Source organism: Manduca sexta, chromosome 25 (assembly GCF_014839805.1).
Source record: "Manduca sexta isolate Smith_Timp_Sample1 chromosome 25, JHU_Msex_v1.0, whole genome shotgun sequence".
In the NCBI taxonomy this organism is placed as follows: Eukaryota; Metazoa; Arthropoda; class Insecta; order Lepidoptera; family Sphingidae; genus Manduca; species Manduca sexta.
The window spans coordinates 3,170,194-3,190,543 of record NC_051139.1 but is presented as its reverse complement, the minus strand read 5'-3'; the positions used below and the strand labels follow the sequence as shown (position 1 = coordinate 3,190,543).

The 20,350-nt window shown below is 34.3% G+C and overlaps 3 protein-coding genes across 3 annotated transcripts in view; 2 read left to right on the top strand and 1 right to left on the bottom strand.

Moving 5' to 3' along the window:
- Positions 1-1,481, top strand: part of LOC119190564 (hairy/enhancer-of-split related with YRPW motif protein 1-like) — a 2,035-nt gene extending 554 nt beyond the window's left edge. Inside the window, exon 2 of the mRNA XM_037442760.1 lies at positions 949-1,481. Within this exon, the coding sequence (XP_037298657.1) occupies positions 949-1,481 (533 nt within the window). The remainder of the gene's footprint in view (positions 1-948) is intronic.
- LOC115440769 overlaps positions 1-20,350 on the top strand; it is a gene marked incomplete in the record, with an annotated part of 197,131 nt that overhangs the window by 45,836 nt on the left and 130,945 nt on the right.
- On the bottom strand, positions 9,063-18,780 carry LOC119190543. Its single transcript, XM_037442648.1, has 2 exons — positions 18,627-18,780; positions 9,063-10,481 (listed from the first exon to the last, which is right to left on the bottom strand). The coding sequence occupies exons 1-2, from the start codon at positions 18,672-18,674 to the stop codon at positions 9,975-9,977; spliced, it is 555 nt and encodes a 184-aa protein (XP_037298545.1). The 5' UTR covers positions 18,675-18,780; the 3' UTR covers positions 9,063-9,974.

The following is a 20,350-nucleotide window of genomic DNA, read 5'->3' as shown; positions in this document are numbered from 1 at the left end:
GGTTGTCACACCTGCGTCAGAAAAAATAACAAAAAAATATGAACAATCATGCCAACTGTACCAGGACGGAAGGAAGGACCACTAGAGTGCCTAGAAACATATAATTAGATGATGGAAATAAAGTTTGTATAGATGTTCTGAATTTAAAAATGGAAGTTTCTAAATTCGAATGTTTAAATTAGTAACGTTCTTGGCATATTCAATCAGGAGACGTTAACAAGAAAGCCTTCTATAAAATCAAAGAAAATATTCATTTACAAAGAATCGGACTCTTCATAAAGTCAATATGGAAATTAAAAACGAAAGTCGAATTTATAAGTAATAATAAGCATAAAGGAATTTTATAACTTAATTATAAAATGACATTAATTGGAGTGATCGACGAGTAGATAATAATACAAAACTTCATAAAACCATAAGAAAAAAGACGTCAATATCTTTCAAGTATAACTAAGAAGTCCAAAAACACGTAGTTTGTGTTTTTTCCCCACGTGGCCCGGTGGCCCACTGACTGAACCCTCAAAGGATCTACTTCCCTCACGAAGGGATAGCGGCGCGCCTTATTTTACTTTTTATACGCTCGGAAGTCCGGATACAGGGAGCCCGTTACGAGCAATCATTGTCCATCCCTTTCACTCTTGCAAATTTCCCTATAGCCGTCTCTGTTTACTTGTTGCATAAGGGGACGCAATCTTTAGGGGTTGTTTCTATAGACTGTCTTCATTTGTCTGTTTCTTATTTAAATGCAAATCGTGGCGTCTGACTGGATTCTGTTATTGCATCACAAATGCTATAAGACTGGTTATAAAGAGCTTTTGTTATTTGAGCTATCTTATTACCATTTTTAAAATTATGTAATTTATTTTTGTGAATATTATTTGTTGTGATCTTAAATATCTTCCCATTTCGTATCGTAATCCATTTTTAACCACTTTCTCCTCTTTCCAGGTCTAGACACGTTCGCGTACGACCCTCAAAGGTACGCAATGGACTACCACAGCATCGGTTTTAGGGAATGCGCGGCAGAAGTAGCCAGATACCTCGTCAGCTGCGAAGGTCTAGACATACAGGACCCACTGCGGCTGCGACTCATGAGCCACCTCCAGTGCTTCGCCGCGCAACGGGAGCTCGCAGCGAAGTCCGCCAACTGGGGCTACCCACAGTACCCTGCCGCGCCGGTAGCTCCGCAGCCTCAACATCCCACAGGATATACAGACTTGGGGCATAGGCAAGACATACCAACAACATCAGCTACAACGACAGTGGCAGTACCTACGGCGATAGCTGCCCCGCTGACAGCCGCTCCGAGCTATCCTCACTATCCTCCAGCGCCTCCTGCTCCCCCCGCTCCGCCGGGACCACACCCCGCCCCGCCAGCCCCACATTACCCCTCCCCGTATCCTCATCCGCCACCACACCACCAATACTCCCAAAACAGTTCGAAACCCTATAGACCATGGGGTGCGGAATTGGCTTATTAGAATTCTATAATTTTGCGCAGTGGTTTGATTTGGAAGGTAATTGGTACAACGAAACATGTTAATTAAAGTATAAAGGTTTCTAAGATATTAATAAAATTAAAGATATTTCCATTATGCTTTCTATAATTACTGAATAAAAAAGGAAACATCAATAACTTTCTTCGTGCCAGACGAATCATTTCACTGCTCGATGTTACATTAGATCTCAAAGTTTAAACAATTATCTAAATTATATTTTCGGAGACTGTACCTTGTTGTATAGAGGTTTATATAATAGTTTATTAAGAACTGTGTGATAGCAATATTTTATATTATAAAGTCAATTATTACCGAATGAAGTGACACTTTATATTTGTTGTGTAAAATACGTACGTTATAATAAAAAAAGTCATATGAAATAGTCATAAATAAACCATACTTACGGCCATTTCAACAGCCATTCTTGCCTCTTAAACTTTAAAATATAAAATACCTCCGATATACCAAAACTAAATATAGAGTAACCTATATCAAAAGATATTGTCAATATGCGGTCACGTTTTTAGTACATACATTTTAAGACCAAAATATAAGCTTTAATAAATACATTTTAGTGATATATAAACACTCTCACTGACGATACAGGTTAAAACAGGACTCTTAGAATGAATTTGAAGTCTCATTTAAATACTCATAGCGTCCAAATTTGTTTATTGTTTTAACAGTAAGGTTTGTAGATAAGGTTTTCACAATTACTGGTAAATTAATGTCTAACAAGGCACTCGCCTAAAAATAAGCACAACTACTACAAAGCGTTCCAATTAAGCAGTGGCGAAGGGTTCAATCTGAATCTTACAAAAGGTAACCCTAGACAAAAAAATTGCCTTAGTTAACATATCGCGGCCAATATAATAGAAAAAAAATGGCGCCAAACGTAAATTAAACTAAAAAGGGAAGCCGGTAGGAATCAGGTTGTAGGGACGCTACTGACATAGAATAAGTAAGTTTTACGTGAGAAACCACAAAATAATCCTATGAATAACTATGTTTTACTGTCCTGCTCTGTACCGTGAGTGAGCGTTGGGGTGAAGTTATTACAAGTTGAAATTTTTGTCGGAATAGCTAGCGAATTTAAGTGTATCTTATAAAATATGGTTGTGACAGAGCAAGCACACTATTTTAAACGTGTGATTTTGATATCTTGTATTTAATACGCTAGTTATTGTATATAAGTGTATATATGGAGGAGTTATAATGTGAAGAAAAAAATAAATTATTTTATGATGAAATTCGTTTTTTCGTACATCTACCTATTCAACCTTAAATACAAATATTTGTTATGTTTAAAAGCGAATTAGAGTTTCACTTCCTACAAATTGTACGAGGTAAGTTTTTTTTTATTTCAAAAGTCCTCAAACCTTTAGAGTCTAGTGGCTCCATAATCTTGGCATCCTTATAAAAAACGAGATCACTGAACATTTTTATTTAAGTAAATTGCTGCTCACTGTACATTTTTTCATCATCAGTGAATGCAGTAATGTCTTCAAAAATTATGACCAGTTTCCTGAGCAATTTGTTTTCTTAGCTGCATTAATTAAGTTCTTTGCCTTTACTGCTCCGTTTCAAACATCCATCCTGTAAATACAAAATAGTCACATATGCCTACGCGTATTAGAAGGACGTGACAACATTCTTAAATTATAAGCCCACGCTTATTCCCAATAGTGTAGGCAGAGATGTATTCCAGAAGCCACAAGTGTGCAGAGGTGTAAACTATAAACTTATTGCAAGTTTGGCGCACCTACACATATTAATGATTTGCCTTAAAATTTAATCCAATAACTTAGATATTGCATAATCAATGCACACTGCCACTTAACTTATTTACCTATTAATGATTATTATAACTCTTGAGAATTACAAAATGCAAAAAACCGAACGGGTAGATTTATTCTTATATCTTATTTTACAGGAGGACGATAAAGTGAAACCATTGCACCTGATGGTGTGTGGAGTAGCGTTACAATAAAATAGCTATTGACGAGTAAACATTAGGCATCTCTAGCCAATCAACACAACGCCGGCCTGTTCAGTTCCCTAAATCAATAATCATGGTGAATTAACATTCCGAGTGATTCAAATCTAACCAATAATTATGATTCTCAATTGAATAACTTACATTTTGCGTACACATCACCCACATTATTTTAGAAGTTTAAAAATATTCAACGTATTAGCTTCGGGTTGGTTCGTCAGGCCTTTGCCGGTTCGTTTGGCCGGGTAATCGACCTAAAATATTTTAGCTTATAAATTAGGCATTTACGCAGGATGTCTATTTTTGCCACCTAGCTGTGTGTAGTCACTATTGTGTTCCGATTCGTAGGACATTGTAGCCAGTGTAACTGCTGGACATAATAAGACTTAACATGTCATGTCTCAGAATGGCGAGCGCAGTGGAATACCAAACAATACTTTGTAATTCAAGGTGTTGGATGGTGTTTCTACCGTTTATGGGCGGTCGTTTCGCTTGCTACTAAGCGAACGGCAAGCTCGTCTCGTCATACAAAGCAATAAAAAAAATATTACGGATAATTTTAAGACTAATATTAAGTCCGAAAAAGTTTTAATGTATTTATTATTAGAATTATAATGAATATTCATTTGATGTTATAACCCCAGTCCGAGCAAACTCCTCTTTGCAATTTCCTACCATCCACTTTTATGCATACAGGTAGAAACAAAAACACCACATAAAATGTTTAATGACAAATCTTCGTATGGTATTCAGTTAACGGGACACATCATGAAGTTTATTAATGTTTTTAAATCCATTAATATTACTTTTTATACGGGTACGGCACAGTGACCCTACTGCACTTAATGATAAGCGGAGATGGGTCTAATAGAATGTCGAGTGACGAGAGATGATTAACCCTCGCCAGTCGACACAATTATACCGGCCTGTTAGAAACCGATATACCCAGGCTGATCCCGGAACGCGACACACTTACGTGGGCAACTATAACGGGTTTTAACACCTTTTATACGGTGTTCGCTCTCCAAGCGGATATAAAATATATCCTACTACCAGCTATACTTTCCAACAAATATGTTTAGGATACGAAGTTATTAAACTCAAGGAAAATTAACCCAAATATCACACAATACGTGTCAATTTAATTAGGGTCGAAACAGTTCCTAATTAATCTGATGCCAAATAAATGATAGCTCATTTGTCGGTACCTAATAACGGCTAACCCCACTAAAAGGTTGTTGGCCGAGTCGGTCCCGTTTAGTGTCAGACACTCGCACAGGTGTCTAGCAGTTAATTGCACCCCAACAGATGTCCGCAGGAATCGCGATAGCGTAGTCGGGGAGCTGCGAATGTTTGAGTTAGCTGTATGGAATTAATATTTTTAGATATTATTCAGGGCTTTTTATATTTTATATATTAATTAGAGATTGATAAAACTATGTTATAAATTATATACTAAATTAAAACGAATTAAAAGCACTTGTAGATCTCTGCGTAAGCAAGAATTTTGAGTTAATTGAGTTTGATTCTTTTTTTTTTAGTTAGCTACGCAATATCATTTTTTTTTTCGAAGGTATAGGAAGTTTTATTTACGGACAAAAGAGAGTTACAAATTAATTTAGTTCAATTATTTTTATATTTTATGAATTCCCCTACCTAGTAAGAAATTTTCTTAAAAATCTTCCCATTCATGATTACTTTTATCCGTTTTAAGTGTGATTTATAATTTGAAGTAGCATTCCTTCATTCATTTTAATGTCCCTCAAATATCAAAACGTAAATGATTCTCATAAAAATAATTCCAGCATAAAAAATCCACATACAAACCATCAAACATGACGCGTCACCCACAATTTGCAAGTCCTGGTCAATCGGAGGGTCAAATGGAACTACCACATGACCGTCCCACTTCAATGCTCGTATGGGATATCGCCACCCTTGTGTTTCCCACGATCGCCGTTCTGCTCGCACTCGCACCATTCCTATTTCTATCTCCCTCGCACGATACTTCCGTAGGAAGCGCGGGGTGCAAAAACTCTAGTTTTTGTACATTCGTGTGCGTGCCGTGTGGCGTTATTAAATCGAGGTATTGTTCGAGAAAGATACTGTTTAATCCATATCGAATTGATGGGGTAAAGTTTGTTACACTATTTAGCAAGTGTAGAGGTTAAAAAACGAAACACTTTATAAAAGATATTTAAACTCATTGTTTCAATTTTATGAAAACATTCTATTTATTTACCATCACGGATTTGACCGACTTCCAAATATGATGAGATTCTCAATTCGATTTGTATTTTTTTAGTATTTGTTACGTTAGAACTCCATCATTGAGTCCCCCCCCGTGACCATGAAGACTGCAAAGTCTTCAAAACGTCGGGAGAAAAATAAAATACTAACCGCGATAGAATCCGAAAATTAGTTTCATTTCAACTACATCATTTATTATTTCCCTAATAGGAAATTCTTTAATTTATCACCTACTCCAAAACTGGTAACCAGTATATTATACCTGTTACTTTTGTTTATTTTTTGAAGGTGGTTTCATTTTTATCTTTTTCAGTAGCCAGCTGTGTTCAGTCTCGTGTATGGATGCGACCCTATAGCCATGTACCAAGCAACTTTTTCAAGATGGCTTCTTGCCAACCTTTGAGAAGGGAAGGTGATTGATTAATACCTATTGAAGAACGATTGCAAATCTGACTGCGACAGTTCTCTTCTTTGAATTAGTTCAGATAATTTTGTGATTAACTGTACAAAAGATACCATTATACAAGAAAAAAAGAAGTTAAAAGTATTGACAACAAGTTAAATTATTAAAAAATAAAATAAAGTCGTATATCCTATCAATTTAACGAACTCCACGTCACACTTTCTTATTCCAATGACCTGCAAATTGTGATCCAAATACGAGGTCAGTGCATGATGCGATAATATTAAATAATTGCATCTAAATTCGCCCAAACGCCCGGCAGTAAACACAGCTAGCCGGGTTAGGCGCCACACACGATAACTCGACACTCCACTAATGATCACGTTATCAATCTCAGACGCTTTACGTGACTACTGGCATGCCACGCACTGTTGTAGAAATTGTGATTTGAGCAACACATTTTTTTTTGAGGTTGCATAGGCAGACGAAAAGCCTCTATGCTGTGGGAGCTGGCAGCATATTATTTGAATTTTTGAAATTAGAATGATCAAAAATGTCCAGCTGTTACAGAGTTTTATGTGCTATTTTATTGTGATTGTTTTAACGTGCAATGGTTTACTAATAAATGAGTGGTTATTCTAATGAAAATTTAGTTTGTTTTCATTTCCTAAACACGCTCTACAATTCTGCCAGGGTGGCGCATAGCCCAAGAAAATGAAACTAAAGTAAATATTCATTTAATTCACACCATACGACATCGCCGTGTTCAAACTTCGTTAAAGGCATACGTTGCTGTGTAATAATGTACATTAAAATCCTTCATAATAAATATATTATGAAGGATTTTAATTTACATCATTGATTCATTTTTTACTAGGTTACTTACTTATCCAGTAAAAACATATTTTTAACCTTCAATAAACCTATTTCAAAACATTGGCTCGCGAAATTTATAAATTTTCGGAGATTGTCTCATATTAAGTACAAAGTTTTGAAACTCCAAACCGGTCCTTCGAATATAAAAAATCAGTTTATCTTCATTATATTTTTGCGTCATTATCTTCGCATACCGACGCACGTGCGCAAACAATGCGTAGTACCGAATATTGCGTTAACAATGTTTTGTGGAAATATAATCTGCTGTAATGAAGAACGGAATGGAAAAAAACCTGAAATACTGGTTGTAGGATTTGCTGGTGCTGACAATTTACGAGGATTTAGTCTTATTGGAAAGAGGGGTGTTTTGTATTGACAACAGAGGGTCTAAACACATTGAAAAATAATACATATTATTGACAGTCTTGATACATGTTTTCTGATCCAAAAGTATAAACAATTAAAAAAATAAATTTTACACTTTGTACACATGGTATAAAGGCGGATTAATGTTAAATATATAGTGAATGCCAAGTTTTTTTTTCTTTTACAATATAACACTTTATGACGTCATTAATTACACTTCAGATTTGCTATGATTACAAACTTCCACTCTATTATTAACATGAATTTAAAATTTACTATTGTAACCACTCAAGTCTAACCTTTTGCTTAAAATAAAACGTACTCGTTTCAGGGATTTGACATTTAAACCGAAGAGAATTTCATTAAAAACATTTAGATCTCTAATCAAAGAAAATAAAATGGATCTGCTCATATTAAATATATTTACAAAGACTGAAGTCTATTGATTTAGTTGTACAGTCACCCACATAAATAAACAGCAAATCAAAAACTTCAAATCGTCTATACACTTGTGTGTTCTTACCAACATTTATTCCATATAAAAAAAAACATGTTCAATAAAACTTAACGGGTAAAGGCGATTTTAACATTTCAGCTATTTTTGCGGCTGACTGTACCTTGTAGCCAGTGTAATAACTGTGCATTATTAGACTCAATATCTTACGTGATTCGCGAATGCAGTGTAGTACTGTCCAGTAAGTACTTTGTAATTGCAAGCCCTGAATTGTGATGTTGTTATTTAAGGACAAACGTGGTGGTTAACATTGGACGAACAACTTGCGTAATAAAAAAAATCTGAAGGTTTCCATAGTAATTAAAATTTCTCAAAATCATAAAATCAATGCCTAAAATCAAGGCAAATTTCCTCTTTGGATCATAGTTTCTACAATAATCATTGGTAAATCATTCAAGATTTCTATTTTATCCATTCATTCTCATAAGTCCATTAACAATATCTTTTGTAGCAAATATTTTTGACAAAATATGAATACCCTAAAAGAACACCTAACTGGTCTCTGGAACCGGTTTAACCTGCTTTTAATACAACACAACGTACTCATTCACACCAATTTGCTTTGGTTGAGTATAATACTCTTTGCTTTAAATTTTTTCATTTTTTTGTATATTTTTTTCTAGACTAATTGCTTTTGGACTTATTTTTTATATTTAATTATTTAGATGATGACCCGAGCTTACCGTTCGCCTGATGGTAAGCGATACGACCGCCCATAAACAGTAGAAACACCATCCAACACCTTGAATTACAAAGTATTGTTTCGTATTCCATTGCACTCGCCATCCTGAGACATGAGATGTTAAGTCTTATTATGCCCAGCAGTTACACTGGCTACAATGTCCTTCCTTTTTACCATTTTTGTTTATTAAGGCGATACCTCAAGGTCAAATTTCGTCATATTAAATTTTAAAGGCCGAAATATGATTATTAATTATTTTTACGTTTTTCTTTCAACTGCGAGAACTAATCACTAACTAGACGTGAATTTAAATTCTTTACTTGCCAATACTTGTTTAGTTACCCAGATTAAAGGTGAAACAAAATGTATGAAAATGGACCTTGAGGTATCGCCTTAAGTATACTTTAAAAAGGATATCTGATTTCTATTTAAATTGCGGTTTAATTTTCTGTATATATTGAAATAAAACCAATAAATAATGTTCACATAATATAATTATAGAATATATACAACTGAGATCAACATTCTCGAACATTTACAATAATCTTAACTTAAACTCACAATATCACAAGCTTTGGTAGACGCCTCGGGACATCGAACTCTCATTACAAATGGAAAACGGGACAAGCCATTACAAATTGTATACAAACACAAATTTGTCCCCAATTAAAATGTTGCCAAATCAGATCAAAGACCTTAGGAAAGTCAAATCGGATCAAAGTTCTTTACGTAAAGTTTAACTCTGGATACCTTAATATACTTTATCAATGTACAAACAAGACATTCACTCTTCAGTTAAACGTCTAACGAACTATATTCAATAAACTTACTCACAAACATCACATAAGTCCAATCACACATCTTGGTAGGAATAAATTGGAAGAAAGGTAATTAAATGGCTTTTCAAAACCTTCATAAGGAAAGGAAGGAAATGGAGTGCTTAGAATCAAGCAGAACGATGTTTACTATCAAATCGGAATGCCATAGGTCTTTACAGTAAGTACTTTTAATGACTTCATTAACATTTAAGAGATAAACAATCCACCTAAATTACTCTTAGTACTATATCAGATGTAATGTTGTACATCTTCTATAATATTTAACTAGGTTACTCAGAAATTTCAATGTCCGAATTTCCCTTACAAATTCTTTGGAGGAAACCGCGACACCGCAAAATTCCGTACTGTAATATACGCGTAACTTTATGAAATAGTTGCCTAAATACTTAATATCTTCATAAATTAATTGTACGTTATAAATTTATATTCTAACTTAACATTTTATAATATCACTTACGTCGTGCTTCTAACTCAATACTCGCATACCAACACGAAATGTAACTTCGTTGTCTTTAATATTAAATAAACTAATTACAAGCGACCGAGCGTTCATAACGTGCTGACGAGCTCGATGCTTTCATTTATCATGTTCTGTGTTCGTTCATCTTCGTCCTCGTCAACATCCCCAATCCTTTCTGCCTCTGCATCATCGAGCAGCGTGTATTCTGTACGGATACTGCTGCTATCTTCACTATCATTGACGTTGAAGTAGGTGACTGTTGCGTAACAGACTCTGGCGTGAGCGGGGCTGCTGCGAGCTGAATCATAGGCGGAGTCAGAACGGGCACTGGACTCATTCGTCCTGTAGCTTTCGAGACTGTCTACTCTGGAACTGTTGTAGCTGTTGTATCCGCTGTAGAAGGAGGCGTTCTCGTAGGAGTCGTTGGCGGCGAGGTGCAATGGAGGGAGGGAGGTGCGACAGGCGCAGAACCGCTGCACGTCGATCTCGGCGCGCGCGTCCACGGTGCCGCTGTACGAGGGCGACCGGACCAACGCTGGGGAGATGCGGTTGCGAGCGTTCTTGCGGTGTTTGCTACGCTTGAACAACTTGAAGGCCTGTGGAAGATGGAAATTGAACTTTAATAAGCAAAACATTAATATGTTATTGGGAGTAAACGTTACAAAGACTTGGGGCTCAAAGGTAATCCTTGTTACTAAATCCTATCAAAGCTACGTTAAAGTGGATTATGAATATTAATAAATAGAATTCAGACATAAGATTAAGTTAAATTAACGTAGACCCGGGCAAGGCTCGCGAGAGAATAGAATAACAAGACAATCGCTAATGAGTGTAAACATTGGATAATATCTGTCACCAAATGATGTCTTTAACATTTAACGGCTGTATTTCTTCCGAGCCAAATTCGAAACAATTGTGTTCTAGAATTCATTAAACTATTTATATGCTTTTTTAATGACGATAATGATATGATAATTAGTAAACTTTATAGGAAAAACTGATCAGAAATTTGACAATAAGGATATCCATAGGATAGGATTATCCATAAACCTATTAAACTTAAACGAGCCCTAAACATTTGGTCACTTTCTGTATAAAACGTAAAAATTATTACATTTAGATGTCCAAAGCCTTTCAGTTCTCTTGTCATGTCTCAGACAGTGTATATTTATGTGCGTAGAGCCATGATTATAAGTAATAGACGAAGGATAATGTGATTGGTGTCTAACATAAAGAGTATTAAGGTCGAAGGCGCCTCTGACGTACATTGTGGCGCGTAATGTATTATTTTTCATACGACGCACAATATCGATATAAGAGATGATATTTCTGCGATAGTTGATATTAATCCAATTAATTTAGCTTTTGCATGTACGACTTTTCGTGCAGTACTTGCAACCTAAGCAATACACTGAATGTTTTTTTAAACTTTTGGCAATGTACGCCTTTTTTGTGCAGTATTTACAAAATTAAGAAATACTATCAATGTTTTTTTTAATCTCTTCACAGCACTAGGCTTAAAAGCAATTGTCTTAGATAATCATCACTATCATGACCATCAAGCACATAAAGTCCATTCCTGAACATAGGCCTCCACTAAAGATTTCCAGACGAACCTGTCCAAAGCGACCTGCATCCAGCGTGTTCCTACTACCTTTATCAAGTCGTCAAGCAGATAATGCTAAATCATAACTAAAATGCTAAAATATAAATTATAGAAAAGTACGTTACCAACTTCTTCTTCATTCATTATGTATTTAGGTAAATAATTATTATACGAATATAAATAAATGTGTTTTCAATTTCATAACAATGGAAATAAATGCTGTAGAAAATACAACAGCCGTCCTAAATATTTCACGTTTGATTGAACAGAACGAAAATACTGAAGAATACCGTATTTATTCTGCTCAAATCCTCGTCTCGTTTACAAACACTTCATCGCCCACCACTTTATTGAAATCAATGTAACCAAATATCTATTTTTTCTTAGAAGTTATTTATTTTTATTTCGTATATATTGGTTTTCCATTTTATTTCTTATATAGGGTTGGGGTTTTCGAAAGCTTAAGGTATCAGACGTCAGATATTATTATTTTTACATCGCATCTATATTTTAAACATTAAGCAAGAGTAAAAAGAAATGTAGCCTAAGTTTCGATCCACATTCAGTCAACTAATTGTTTCTAATCTATCAACAATTTTCTGTAATTAAAATTTCAAATATTTCTATGTATTGTGTATGAGAAGAGATATATTATATAATGAAATGAAAATGAAAAATATTTTTACTTAACACAAAAGATCTATACGTAACAAACATACAAAGTATGAATTATAATAATTATTATAATTTATTTATATTATATTTTTTATTAGAGTTTATAAACAGAAACTATAAATATCGACGAATTTATTCTACAGCAGCTGATTCTACAACAATACTACATATCTAGCATTAAAATAAAACCCCATAAAAACATATTAAATTTGACTCCCACAATAACAATATTGCGCTGTTCAGTTCTCAGATAATTGTTTATCTGCGCGCTGTACAGTTATTCCCACAATGGGTAGCCCACGCGTCCGTCCCCTCGTACAGTTAGTATCAAGTATCTGCACCCTCAGACAGGTGGCCCGTGCCGTCGCCGCAGCCGCCCCGACTTTCCCACGGCGCGGCCACTGTTTTTGTGCAATTTGCACATAACTGTTCAGCCCGTAGTATCGTACTGACCTTGATGATTTTGTTGTAGGAAACTTCTGGAATTTACGTACTTTTAACTAGTTGTTGATGAGTTAAGTTGTTGATAGAAATTTGTGAAAAAATAAATATTTTTATTTACTTTAAAGATTGACTATAATTTTATAATGTAGTTTATAACATGAAAACTATTATTTAGTAACAAATTCTCCAATAATTCCTTCCAGGATCAACCAGGCCATCTAAATTCTGAGAGAAAGATTTATTATTCTACATATAAGATTAGCATAAAATAACTGAGCTGTTTTCTATTTTAGGTTTTTAAAACAATATATATATTTTAATTACTCTAGCGTTTACGTATTTAATTTTAAGCTATAAAACATGACGTCAATTATTATTTCAATTGCAAAAATAGTAATTAATTCAGTATGGCCAGCCGTTAGCGTCGGTCGCCGTGACGTTCCCATGGGGTTCACTGTGTATCGTCACGTGCGTTACGCTTGGCTAACTCTTGTTTTTTTAAAACATTTTTGATATTTAGGTTAAAGGTCGGAAACTTTGTGGATATTATCGTATTGATTCTTACGGATCAAAATTATGTATCTTGAAAAAAATATATAGTCGAGACATCTTGAGACATCAGAGTGTTTTTAAAGCCGATTAAAAAGGAATTATAAAAGAAAGAGTACAGTGATATTTGACAAAGATCTTCATTGGGCCCCTGAAGAAATGAAGCTATTCATCGTGGCTTATACTGCTCGATGAACAACTTATAATTTAATTGGGTTAAAATACCATAAATCTTGTTAAAATAACGTACCATACTAAGACTTAAACTTAACCTTGTTCGAAGTCGCAAGTCGTAACTCTACACAAACTTGTGACTTTAATCTTGCGGTGGATCAAACTCTCAAAGGCGTCGCGAGAAGTTTCAAATATAAAGTCTTAACAGAGATTCTCGGCTCAAACGTGGCGCGTGACAAAAATAAAGAATTTAAATATAAACTTTAATTTGCATTCCTTATTTACGGGAGAGTGTGGAGAAAGTAAAGAAAGACTTTCTCATAAAAGAAATTAATCCAAGAGAAAAAAGATTAAAGAGTTTAATTTAAAAAAAGAATGCCAAAATCTTTAAATTAAAATACTGCTTCTTATATTACATATTTGAATTATGCATATCCTAAACATTGGAGCAGGCTCGCAGTAATAAAAGAAAGATTTAATATTTTTTCAGCAAAGAAATAGTTTTTGTGTACTTTTTGTCTTCTACAACCTTCACCTCGTGTTCAGAGACTTTCTGCCCGCATTAAGAGTAATATTTACTATGTATGAGTTGTGCCCGATGCGGTGGGTTCGCGCTGATAACATCTGGACCTAATGGTACCAAACCAAAGTAGGACGGTGCGCGTAGCTGGCCTCAATACACTTACGTTGAAAAATCGACTCTATTCGTACCAAGAAAGGTATATGTTATTTCAGTACTGAAAGAGAGAGGTGACTTGAGAGATCTTATGGGACGATATGTTTGGCATTGTGATAAGAAAAGAATGGGAGGAAAACAACGGCACGTGCCATTATATACCAACCACTTTGGAATACCTACAGATATATAAACCGAAAATGAAAATGAACTTCAGATTACAGAGATGAAATCAACTTGCTCAAGCCAACGCAGTTTAAAATTCTACATAAATAATTAATTCAAAACTCGTCGGCTTCTTTATTATTTATCAATAAACTGTAATATTTTTAAACGTCTCAATGCTGAGATGAGATAGCTGCTGGTTGAACGGTAAGTGACATGCTCGCTCATACATAATATCGATACAATGTAAATCTTTGAATTATAAAGAACGGCGCGCCATTGTATCGCGCTCGACGCTCGACTCCCTGAAATATATTATAAGCTGTTAAGTGCCCAGTAATTGAACAATGACCTTCAGTACAACAGTACTAGAACAACGTTGTTTGGCAGCAGAAATAGAAATTACAGTTGTACCTACCGAACCCGACTTATGAGACCTAGCAAAAAGACATTTCTAATATCTTGGAAACTTCAGACATCCTGAGACCGCATGCTATACATACAGGTTATTGTCTTCCAAGTAGGCGCGGTTCACAGTGGACCAGGCAACCCGATTACACCGCTATCAATCACATTATCGCGACAATAAATTAACCAAACGTTGTCAATATTCGATATCAACAATATTAATTACGATGCTAATGAACTACAATGTAAACAAATATGTTATGAGACATGGAATGGTGCTTCACTGTGGGTGTAATAGCCGGTAACTAACTTGAGTGATGAGCATACTACCGCGTGAGGAATATTTTATACAAAGCATTTGGTACCGCTAATACGTACGTAAAAAGTATTTTTGATATAATAGAACATAGTATTTCTAGGTGTTACCTATGTGTTCGAAAACTGTGATAGTGAAGTTTCCATACTTGCGAAAGTTTAAGCAATTATCATAGCTCAATTAGTTTATTATTGAACTGGTTTTTATATCGTCGAATAGTTAATCAGATGGATCGCGACAAAACAATTGTTATCATTAAAATAATATGACTTTACATAACAATAATTAATTCTTACGAATGTTCTAATGATTAGAAATAAACATAGGCTTCTATTTTCTCAAAAATTCTGATAACGACTTCTTACATGCATTTCTCAATGCGAAACGTGTTTCGCGTGACATTAGGGCGTGCCCCAAAACATCAAATCCCGTATTAATATTTTAAATATTTGTGAATTGGATGTGTACGCTGCTTTGTAAATATTATTTAATAATTTGTTAACAATTTTCTGAGTAGGCCAAATTATACAGTCTGAGTACAACAAACATATTCCTAATCGTAAAGTAAATAGTTATAATCATTTATAATCTTTTAAAGGTCTTGTTTTTAACATTACGAAAAATAACTTGGCTGTTGATGTCTCGATGTAAAAAATATTAAAAATAGTTTCGTAACTATCCACTCTGTAATATCAATGTGACAATTATAAAAATTAAAACATATTGAAGACCAGTGTCGGTGAAATTATTAAAGGCAAAAAAAATAGCCTTATTTAATATATCGCGGCCAATTGAAAATAAAACAAAAACTAAGACAAACATAAATAGACCTAAAAGGGAAGCCGGTAGGAATCGGGTTGTATAGACGCTTTGCCACTGATGTAGACTTAATTTTGTCATTGACTCTATAATATTGTATTCCTATAGAGAATTCTCTGAAACAGAAGATACTTGTCTATTTGAACATAGTTATTTAGATATTAATATATTAAGAAAGATGAATGTCAAATATCCAACCACTAAAGTCTTCAAAGCGATCTCTGCACGTGTCAAAGGTCTTTGAAGTTGTAAGATTCGATGAATTGTTAAGTGTGAGTACAATATGTCGCCCATTGTGGTTTAAACTTTAGTTATTGTTAGGTTCTGGATTCGGTTCTCAGGACTTTGTTATAATTTAGTTCTGCGTGCCATTCATAATTAATTAATTTAGGAGAGGCAAATATTGATACGATAATTTCTAGAATTAATGTTTTAAGACAAAAAACAAATTGAAAACGTCATAAAACTATTTCGTCACGTACTTTTATTTTGATAAATACTATCAAGTCAACCTCACAATATTGACACAAACGTAGTTACAACTTTGTAATTAGAGAACTCATTCCCACGTCGTTACCGAAAGTGTTTGCGTTCCCGCTCGTCTGTCCGCTTATCTGCTATGTGATGAACAAACACTGCTTCTAACTAGCCTATTAATTATTTACATACACGTTATGGCAAACATGCGTGCGTGACACTTAAAACGATTATTTTGATAAATTTTTACGTTACCACACGGCATGGCGAGGACATTTAATTCGAACGGCTGTGAACCAAAATATCACTTAAAGATATTTTGTTGTATACATTGTTGAAATTAAATATTCCAAAGATCAGTGACGAAACGTCCATACAACCTGATTCCTACCGGCTTCATTTTTAGGTTTATTTCCGATTGTCTTGATATATGTTTTCGTTTAATTGATTTTCCATATGATAACTAAGGATAAATTCTTTTTAGCTCGGGTTACCTTTTGAAAAATTTCACCCTTCGACTCCCTTTTTAACTCCGTAAAGCTAAATAAAATATGGATAAGAATAATTACGATATTTACGCAGATCGTTAAAATTTTGGCGACATTTTCAGTCTTACTTATAAACTTGTATAAGCGTTTAGAGTTGATTAAGAATTGCTTAAATAGCTGTCAAAAACATGCCGGTTTCCTAGTTTAAACCTTATTAAGGGGCAAGATGGCCGATTTTGACTTACAGCTGATCGAGTAAATTTGTGTTTTAAGTATGCAAAACTTTGCGAAATTTTTGTAAGTAAGACTGTTTGTCATAAATAACATTTAAATTACTACGAAATTACTATCTTCGTGATCTAGACACATAATTCAAACATATTTCTGATTTAATCTGTAAAGTTACATAAATTGAGTCTTCGCATTTTGTTTATTTTCAAATCTGTTAAAGTTTTGGATATTAAGCGGGTGTTTAACAACTTGGCTACTTGTGTTTCGTAGAACAAAGCGTTGTATTAAAGTTTCAATAATTTATACATTAGGTACTATATTATTATTTTTATTATACTTTTATCTTATAACTGTTTCTAACTTTATTTAAATAAAGATAATTAATATTCAAGTGTGATACTGTTTTACGATATATTTTTTTCTCTAGATATATATATTTATCCATGAAATTTTCAAAATTATAATTGACCTATCACTGGCTTTGTTCTTCGCTAGTTTCAGATAGTCATAGTGCTGTTAGTTATTACTGTGGACTCTATTCACTTATTTTTAATCAACATACATAAATCCTTCCTGAATACATTTTGACTGGACTTAAATAGTGAAACAGCAACTTAATTGAAACATAAATCACATGGCGACGTCGCGGCGTTCCAGCGCTTGGAAAATTGCAAAAAAAAAATCTCTTTCTACGTAATATCATAGACAATACAGTTAAGACCTTGTTGCCTGTATAAATATAGTATTAAAAAACTATATAACAACAACAACAGTCCCCCCCGTGACCATGAAGGCTGCAAAGTCTTCGAAACGTCGGGAGAAAACTAAAATATAAAAAACCGCTATAGAATCCGAAAAGTAGTTTAATTTCAATATACAACAACAATTATAACAGCATCCAGACCGCACACAAATAATTGCTAAAATATTTTTTTATAATACTTATCGAACCAACGACCGACCGTTTGTCAATAATTCCCCCGCTGGGCCAATCGAACATCGCCACAAAAACACAAAGAGTTTTAAAACCTATTGGAGCGAAATTGGTAACCATGGCAACAATAATTACCCGTATAATCAATTTTACAGAAATATCTATTTTTGTGAGTTTGTCGCATGCATGCATTATTCAAAGTAACGTACAAAATAATACGAAAAATATTGCTCTACATTGTAACTGATTAAGCTTTACTAATCACACAGAATATAAAGCATAGATAATATTAATTACTATAATTAAATACTTAGTGACTTTGATGTTAGATAATATACTAAAAACCAAGAGTTCTTAAATTATGTAGAGCGGACATTAGGAAGGTTGTCATACAAACATTTGCGCTCATGCCATTGTTACTCAATGTACCGTGAAATTATAAAACAAAATGTAAAATACTTTTTCCATGTCGTGATTTACACGTTTTTAAAGTATATATTAGCATATTTGCTGTAAATATGTTAATTTTGTATTAATAACCAAGGACGCTCTGACATCTTGTCACACGGGCATTTCAAATAAGACAACGACTTATGACTAATTGGCAATAACTTTTAGAGTACAAATTTGGTCTTAATGCCCCGTCTATAATTAACTATAGTATTTAATTTCTTTAACTAAAAATAATAAAGCCAACACAAAATTTATTTATGAAAAACAATTCCTGAAACACTATCCAGCTACATAAAATTGCAAACGAAAATAAACAACAAACTCACCTTCAACCAACGCCTTCTGGTCTCCGTCAAGATGTCAGCCAACACCATGGTTCAACTTCCAAAACAATAACTTCGCGCGAACTTGCGGCCACGAGCGACGTGAACTCTCGCCGAGCACTCGGGAGGGAATGACGCGGGAGGGCTGCGACATTTCGTTTTATCTCCCTCCCCCGCGCGCCTCCGCCGCGCACACGGGTCCCTAAGGTAATAGGGAAGACACTTTTTGATTGCTTCATAATCGAATTAAAAGGGGTATGAAAAACTCAATCAACCGAGTGGTTTTTACATTTTAACACCATTATGTTGCCAGTGGGGATTTTTTAGCACAAAAGGGCAATTTTGAGGCGCTTTCCCTATGAACTTTATATTTTACTGGGAATTTAATTAATCTATTATGTTATTGCTTTAATGCAATATGAACACCTGATGTCCCGAGGGAATTAACGCAGTGCGGTGACATGTAATACTAAAATTAAAATAAATAGATGATGGGCAGGCGTGGCGTGAACCATCATTACTTCAGTACCTAGTGTAAAAATGTTATTCTAATATTTACTCTACATAGAGCTAACACATGGAACACATTTCAGTTGCACGCTACGAATCGCATTTAATATTACTTATATTATTAAAGGATGCGTGTATATATCTACATAATTCTAAAAATATAATAAATAAAAAAAATACACTTGCGAAAAAGTTACGATATCTGTTAGAGACTTACAAACATAACAAAAACTGTTAGAAGTGAGCGGATTTGGGTTAAACTTGGCATGTAGATAGTCAATATCTTACATTTTATCCCATAAAAGAACAATGGATTATTATCCCAGGAAAAGCCGCAAACCAAACCGCGAACAAAACTTAGAATATTAAAATAATCGATCAATTCAAAGCACATAAGCTCCCATTCGTGCGTAGTTTGTGCGTAGAGTCGCAGTGCCCTTGGGTCAACCAGCGTGCTTACGTCGCACGAAGCAACAGCCGGCTCTGACGACACAGTTCCGAGTTCATTTCCGTGTGTGCTACGGATTTTAGTAATCTTTGAGTTTACGTCATTATTTAATTTTCAGTTTTGATGTGCGAAAATGACGTTTTTATGCTATGATGTTTCAAGTATGTAATTGTGACGTTATTAGGTTAAAAACATCTTTGCTACATTTTTTATTATGTGACGCGTTCCTAATATATACGAGTACAAGTTTACACGTGTGTCAAAACAGGCATAGAAATTATAGATTTTCACCTTTATGTCATAAAAGTAACATTTTCAATCGTCAGATATAATAAAGTGGAAAAAATTGACATCTTTATACATAAAAATGTCATTTTCAATACATTTGTAATGGTACATTATCCGAATAAATATTATCTGATGATTTAAAACCACTATGAACTTTTACTTATCTCACAAAACCCGTCCACGCACAATCGCAATTATGCAAAACAATTATTGTTACGATTCAATACCGAGTTAAATATGACAATTGACTGATGAGTGACAGACATACAATAGTTAGGTAGCTGTTAGTACTATCGCTGTTCGTAGAATAAACAAACAGTGATTATAACACACGAGCCATCAAAAGAGCCGATATCAGAGCAATCGGCAATCAAATAGACAGCCAGCCGATACGCTACGCTACCAGGCCTGTACTAGAAATGTTAATATTTCAAATAAATTAGTTTTGTTTAAATTAAACTATTTTACGAATTTTACCGCG